Below are 7,500 nucleotides of genomic sequence, written 5' to 3'. Positions count from 1 at the left end.
TATATTAAGTGTTCTTTATACTAAACAGTATTTGTGGCCGCATTATTCCACCAAGCAAGACTGGCATAATATCACTATTTGGTCAAAAGTTAATGATCACGGGATTTTTTTTTATCTAATCAACTGATACTTCCCCAGGTCTAGATAATGCGTACCCTAAAATCCCCATACAGTATAAATGCAGTGAAATGTAGATTTTAATTTATCTAATCATGTTATAGTTTCCCAGGTCTAGATACGTACCCTAAAACCCATACAGTATCAGTTATGAATTATTGAGTAGCACTTGAGTTACAAGTATCACATGAAGATACAATTACGCATAACAGCAATAATAACAATAACAACACAAAGCATATGCCATACATAATCTATATGGTATAGAACCGATATCAGCGCTAATGTTATCTGCACCAAGCTCGAAAGTTATAACATTAGGTAGCTTTAAATTATACGTCGATTCCAGCGGTTCTGTTTAGTTATCTACATCATAAGGGTGAATTTTCGCTGTTTGTTCGCGTACTGGCTTCAACATCTTAAAAAAAGAAACCTGCGGCACCTTAGAATGGGACTGTCGAAGATCCACAGCAAGAGAGAGAGAGAGAGAGAGAGAGAGAATGAGAGAGAGAATGAAAGAGAGAGAGAAGGAGAGAGAGGAGAGGAGAGAGAGAGGGAGGGGAGAGAGGAGAAAAGAGAGAGAGAGAGAGAGAGAGAGGAGAGAGAGAGAGAGAGAGAGAGAGAGAGAGAGAGAGAGAGAGAGAGAGAGAGAGAGAGAGAGAGAGAGAGATAAAAGGTAAACACCGGCACTCTCCGTGGAAAGGAACTGGGGACCCTACCACGTACTCACTCCAAGAGCATCACAACATGAAAACTACAATTAAGTATCATGCTGTGACCACGGCCGCTCAAACATGAGCCTATACCGTTGAAAAAAAATGTACATAAATAATGTGTGTAAATATGCAATATATATATATATATATATATATATATATATATATATATATATATATATATATATTTTTATTTTTTGTGTGTTGTGTGTGGTGTGTGTGTGTGTGTGTGTGTGTTGTGGTGTGTGTGTGTGTGGTGTGTGTGTGTGTGTGTGTGTGTGGTGTGTGCGTGGTGTGTGGTGTGTGTGTGTGTGTGTGTGTGTGTGTGTGTGGGTGTGCTGTGTGTGTGGGTGTGTGTGTGTGCGTGCGTGCGTGTTGTGGGGGTGTGTGTGTGTGTGTGTGTGGGTGTGTGTGTGTGTGTGTGTGTGTGTGTGTGTGTGTGTGTGTGTGTGTGTGTGTGTGTGTGTGTGTGTGTGTGTGTGTGTGTGTGTGTGTGTGTGTGTGTGTGTGTGTGTGTGTGTGTGTGTGTGTGTGTGTGCGTGTGTGTGTGCGCTCGCGCGCTCGTGCACCAGAATAAGATTGGCCACAACGGCAGTTGTAAACCACGTGGTATGAAATAAGCCTAACTTTTCCGGTTGCCTCAAATAAAATAAATGAATAGATAAATATATATACATATACATATACATGCATACATATATATAGTATAGTATATATATACTATACGTCCACATATATGTGTGTGTGTGTGTGTGTGTGTGTGTGTGTGTGTGTGTGTGTGTGTGTGTGTGTGTGTGTGTGTGTGTGTGTGTGTGTGTGTGTGTGTGTGGTGTGTGTGTTCGTGCGTGTGTGTGCGAGCGCGCGCTCGTGCACCAGAATAATAAGATTGGCCACAACGGCAGTTGTAAACCACGTGGTATGAAATAAGCCTAACTTTTCCGGCTACCTCAAACAGAATTTATCCTCTAAACTGTCTCCTTTTCCCTACCTTTCCTCCTTCTTCGCCATCTGCACCCTGATTCCCAAACGCGATAGGCAATGAAATAAAAGCGTGTTAACAGATGCAACAAGGAAGCAAGCTATAAGGGCGGGAAGAGAACATATATTCACATTTCCTGTTCACTCCCTTTCTTTTTTTGAGTGACCAGTGAAGTAGTACGCCGTGTGTTGCTATGGCTGGGGTGGGACAAGGGGACTGCCTTCCTGCCGGCGAGTTACCAGTTACCAGCAGGACGGTTCACAGTAATAACGTGCCCCGGTTTTTACTCATCTGGTGAGATTCTTGAAATGTTTTTATTCATTTTATAAAGGAGACTGATCATGTAGAGTAAAAAGGGTATTAGATTCTGTTATGACAAAGATGATAAAATTAATTAATGGTAATTTATCTTTGAGAAAAACGTTCAAGGTCACACTCACTGGAGTCCCCAGTGGACCAGACGCAAGAGGTACTACAACTAGCATTTTGATGTCAGGTACTTTGATGTTTAACTTATTTAACATGCTTAGTTAGCTTTTATAAGAATATGTATTTATCTGTGAAATGCGCAAGGGAAAAAAAATAATATTAAAATACTATCACCTTCAAAGGTTATCAGAAAAACTCTCACTGAATTTGAAGGTTATTAATCACAACTAAGTGTAATTAATATGCAGAATTGCAGGTTGAAAGGAAGTTCAAATTGTCATGTGGACCCATTCATAACACTGAACCCACATACCCCTTATTATCCTTTGGTCCAGATTAGCAGATAAGCCGAGGTGTTAAGTATACCTTATGAAAAAAGAAAACCGTGAGCCTGTCATTAAAACTGAGTGAAGGTGTGTGTCGTCTGTGGCAGTCCAGGATATGCTTTATTTAGTATTTGGTGCTTGAAATTTTTATCTTGAAAAAGAGTGTATCTCTGTCAGTAGGGAAATAATGGCCGAATTCCAGGTATATCTAAATACCATTTGCACAGAGAGTATTTTACATTTTAGATTTACATGGTGTTGATGTTTTTATTCCCTGTGTTCAGTAGTAATTGGCTTGTTCTTTACAAGAGATACCTCAAGCATAATGCAATTGCTGTTGCTTTAGCTGTGATTTTTTAAACATTAGTCATTTGTGATCTATTAGTGATTGTAGTTTTGTAAATGAGGTAATCAGCTGTTTTCATTGGATAAGAAAATAAGAAATCCAATATATTTAAGAACAGATAATATTTCACTCACAATACCTTTACATGCACTCTTTTCCTCAGGGAAGAAATCATAGTCATGGCAACAGGTCTCAAGGTCTACTTCTGTGGCAGCATCCGAGCTGGCCGTGGAGATGTGGAAATCTATGGTCGCATTGTGGAGATGCTCGGAAAGTATGGCACTGTGTTGACGCCTTTCGTGGCTGATCCAAATCTGACAAAAGATTCAACTGAAGAAGGTTATTTTGAAACTATATTTGTTTTAGTTAAAAGTAGTTATTTATAAAGTTCTTTGTTTGATTTTAAGCATTTTTCTTTTGTGTGAGAAAAAGATATCAGGGGATTTTAATTTTACTTTTGTTGGGAATAAACTATTTGCATTTTTTTCCCCCTTATTTGCAGTAATTTTTTTTAATGCATATTGCCAAACATAGTAAATATTTTTGCAGTGAATGGATAGTATGGCATTATACTGTATAAATTTTTTTGCATTTTTATCTTTTCCATTTTAATGTTCAGATGATGTCACATTTCTACAGGAAAGGCAAAAACTGACAAGGAAATCTATGATCAAGATATGAGCTTACTAGAGGAATGCAATGGTAAGAAATGAGTTTATTAAATGTAGCTCGAAAATTCATGATTTCTTTGATTATAAAAGTAATATAGCAGATGGCAAGTAGAAGCATAATGAAGTGAATTGATGAAGAGAGTATGAGTATGAAGAGAGATATGGTAAGAGAGATGAGATGTGAATGGGAAGAGACGTGAGTGTAGAGAGTAATGACTGTGATGAGAGAGAGATAGAGATGTGATGATGTGAGAGATAGAGACTGTAGTGAGTGAGAGAGAGAGACTGTGAAGTGAGAGAGAGAGATCTGTTGAGTGAGAGAGAGAGACTTGAGTGAGAGAGAGAGATTTTGAGTGATGAGAGAGAGACTGAGTGAGTGAGAGAGAGAGACTGTGAGTGAGTGAGAGAGAGAGACTGTGAGTGAGTGAGAGAGAGAGACTGTGAGTGAGGAGAGAGGGGTTGGGAGTGAGAGAGAGAGACTGTTGAGTGAGTGAGATGAGAGAGAGAGACTGTGAGTGAGGAGAGAGATGTGAGTGATGAGAGAGAGACTGTGAGTGAGTGAGTGAGAGAGAGAGACTGTGAGTGAGTGAGTGAGAGAGAGACTGTGAGTGAGTGAAGGACGAGTGAGTGAGAGAGAGAGACTGTGAGTGAGTGAGTGAGAGAGAGAGACTGTGAGTGAGTGAGTGAGAGAGAGAGACTGTGAGTGAGTGAGTGAGAGAGAGAGACGAGACTGTGAGTGAGTGAGGAGTGAGTAGAGAGATGAGTGGAGGAGAGGAGAGTGAGAGGAGTGAGTGAGAAGAAGATGTGAGTGAGTGAGAGGAAGATGAGTGATGAGGAGTGTGAGGAGTGAAGGAGGAGTGAGTGAGTGAGAGAGAGAGAGACTGTGAGTGAGTGAGAGAGAGAGAGACTGTGAGTGAGTGAGTGAGAGAGAGAGAGAGAAAATGAATTAATTTAAGTTTAGAAAACAGAATAAGCAAGATAGATCTGTTAAAAGAAAAGGTGTCAAATGTAAGCAAATTAAATATATAACACAATTTAATTCTGTCTCTAGCAGTTTTTTCTTTCCCTTCTAGCAATTGTTGCAGAAGTAACACAGCCATCACTTGGTGTTGGATTTGAGCTTGGCCGTGGTGTGGCAATGAATAAGAAGATCCTCTGCTTGTATAGACCTCAGCCAGAGAAGAGTAAGTTAATGTGTTTATTGTATTTTGGAGAGAAAAATGACTGAGATCACATTTTCTTTCCTTTTCTCGTGTTGTATTCTCCCCAATTCTCTGTACCTTCTCCATTTTCTTATAGCACAATTTTCTCCATGTTTCTTTTCCCATTTTATCTCTTCAATCTTCTTTTTTCTGCTTCATATTCTTTCTTCCCATTTTCTTCGTTTTCCTCATCCTTATTTCTTTTCTCTCCGATTCCTTTCATACCACCTTATTTATTTTTGTCATTGTATTTTATATATCCTCTGTCTTCTATTTAGTCATTGATGTTAACTTTTTAATTCTTTATATGCCTTTAAGGATTTCTTTAATCTGCTATTTTTTTGTTATTGGTAGTTGTGATAATTAATTTTATTATAGATTTATTTTCAGTTTTATTACCCCATATTATTGTCATTTTTGTGTATAGTACATTTTTCTGCTAACATTAAAGCAAATCTCTTTTGCAATTTACAGGACTGTCAGCAATGGTCCGAGGGGCAGAGAAGGATGGCTGCTTTACTACTAAGGACTACAAGGAAGAAGATCTCCCTGCTATCTTCGATGATTTCTTCCAGAACTTTGTGCGTCGAGATAGGAAGAACAGCCTTGACTGGAAAAGTTACGAACCGATGTAAATCGTATTGAGTAATTTCTGAAAAGGTTAACAAAGTGCTTTCATATCAGTTCCTCATAATTTTTTCAGATGGAAAACAGTATTTAATGTACTCTGTTGGATGGATTCTAAAATATTGCTCTTCTCTCTGCCAGTGCTACTATTGCAATCTTTATCGACAGTATTTATGGTGAGCTTATTAAATTCAGTTTAAGAATGATTTGAAGAGATACCTGTGGATCATGACTTCATTATGAGAAAAATGCTATTAAGTTGCAATTCTTTGTTAAAATGCAATGATGTTTAAATCAGAAAATTGTTTTCTGATGTACATTAGAAATAATTAAATTTTGTTAGCACAATTTTTTTTGGCCAAAATCCACTGTATTGTTAAAGAAAAATAAACATGTAAAATTTAACAGGTACTTTTATTGGTACTTCTCGACTAGAATTGTAATTGTGATGTAGTTTCATTTGTTATTTTACAATTGAGAGTATATTACAATCATAAAAATCCTGAAACTGTAAATCAACAGTAATTTTTTGTTGATTTGTCTAAGGCATAAATAGTGCACTTTATTATTTTTCAAAATGAAAACAAGTGTTGTGCCCAGGATGGGATTTGAAAAGAACAATTGAGAGGTTCTAAATATTGCACTATTTTCATACAAAATTTATGAATTGTTAGTAGGTAATTAGCTTAATAAAATTTTGTAAGAAATTAGACTTTCTTAATTTGAATTTAAGTTTCACTCCATAATGTGTGGTTTTTGCTTTCATATTATAAAAAGAATTAACAATATAGATGAAGGATAAGTCACTTTCACCTTAATCAAAATATGTAAGATGCAGCCATTTTCATTGATGAAAAAAAAAAAAAATCAGTTTAACTTTTAACCATCTAAATGCCCTTGTTTAAGGGATACCAACCTAAATTTCACCTTCAAATTCTTGGGCCAAATAAATCAGTATTCTTTTTCCACTAATATGGTGGATATTGCACTTCTTTGTCTTATAACCTTTGTCCTGAGACTTCTGGGTAGTACTGTGACTCCTATGATAAATTGTGTTTTTGTTAATGTTTTCATATGGTAAGGAAAAATATAACAACATTTAAGAGCCAGTGTTAATGAAAATGCCTCATAACAAGAAAACTTGAAAACTGCCACAGAGTCGTAAAGGCATTGAAATTACAAGCCCCTCAAATAATCCCTTAGCGGATAATGACCCTAGGGCCACTGCTGTTATACTTTGGACTAAGATTTATTATGTTTATCTTTCATTAGGTCACAATTTCTCAAAAAGAATAAATCAGTATAATTCTTCCTCAATATTTGTAGACTACTTTTGTCTAACCTAATATTATACTGTTATGTGTGTGTGTGTGTGTGTGTGTGTGTGTGTGTGTGTGTGTGTGTGTGTGTGTGTGAGTGTGTGTGTGTGTGTGTGTGTGTGTGTGTGTGTGTGTGTGTGTGTGTGTGTGTGTGTGTGTGTGTGTGTGTGTGTGTGTGTGTGTGTGTGTGTGATAGAGAGAGAGTGAGAGAGAGAGAGAGAGAGAGAGAGAGAGAGAGAGAGAAGAGAGAGAGAGAAAAAAGAAAGAGAAAGAAAAGAAAAAGAAAAAGAGAGAAAGAGAAAGAGAAAGAGAAAGAGAAAGAGAAAGAGAAAGAGAGAGAGAGAGAGAGAGAGAGAAAGGGGGAGAGAGAGAGAGAAAGAGAGAGAGAAAGAAAGAGAGAGGCATTGAAAAACCACATGGAATGAAACCTAAGACTTGCAAACATACATAGGGCAAAGTATATAGATACTTAGGGAATTAGGAGAGTTAAGACAAGTTAAAAGACACCCAAGATTTGCACTAAAATTTCATAATTTCAGTGACATTTATACACAATTACAGAATTATATAAAATTATGGACTGTTTTTTTGAGGAGACTTATGCAAAACACATATAATTATATTGAATTATAAATCCCTAAAGATTACAATTTTAAATTAATACTTTTATGCAAGTCTACAATGAACAATTATTTTGTCGTTTTTTTTAATCTCATGTTATATATATATATATATATATATATATATATATATGTATATATATATATA

At 36.7% G+C, this 7,500-nt stretch overlaps 1 protein-coding gene across 4 annotated transcripts; it reads left to right on the top strand.

Moving 5' to 3' along the window:
* Positions 1 to 1,954: 1,954 nt before the first annotated feature.
* LOC119595817 (2'-deoxynucleoside 5'-phosphate N-hydrolase 1-like) lies at positions 1,955 to 6,521 on the top strand. Of its 4 annotated transcripts, none has more exons than XM_037944991.1 (5): positions 1,955 to 2,106; positions 3,077 to 3,252; positions 3,553 to 3,615; positions 4,658 to 4,768; positions 5,261 to 6,521. In XM_037944991.1, the coding sequence occupies exons 1-5, from the start codon at positions 2,006 to 2,008 to the stop codon at positions 5,419 to 5,421; spliced, it is 612 nt and encodes a 203-aa protein (XP_037800919.1). In that variant the 5' UTR covers positions 1,955 to 2,005; the 3' UTR covers positions 5,422 to 6,521. The 4 variants fall into 4 exon arrangements, with proteins under 4 accessions (XP_037800919.1, XP_037800920.1, XP_037800922.1 ...); XM_037944992.1 differs by lacking the exon at positions 1,955 to 2,106 and adding an exon at positions 2,166 to 2,308; XM_037944994.1 differs by lacking the exon at positions 1,955 to 2,106 and adding an exon at positions 2,183 to 2,281.
* The last annotated feature ends 979 nt before the right edge of the window (positions 6,522 to 7,500 follow it).

This window comes from Penaeus monodon, chromosome 36 (genome assembly GCF_015228065.2).
Source record: "Penaeus monodon isolate SGIC_2016 chromosome 36, NSTDA_Pmon_1, whole genome shotgun sequence".
In the NCBI taxonomy this organism is placed as follows: Eukaryota; Metazoa; Arthropoda; class Malacostraca; order Decapoda; family Penaeidae; genus Penaeus; species Penaeus monodon.
This window is presented reverse-complemented; position numbering and strand designations above follow the sequence as displayed.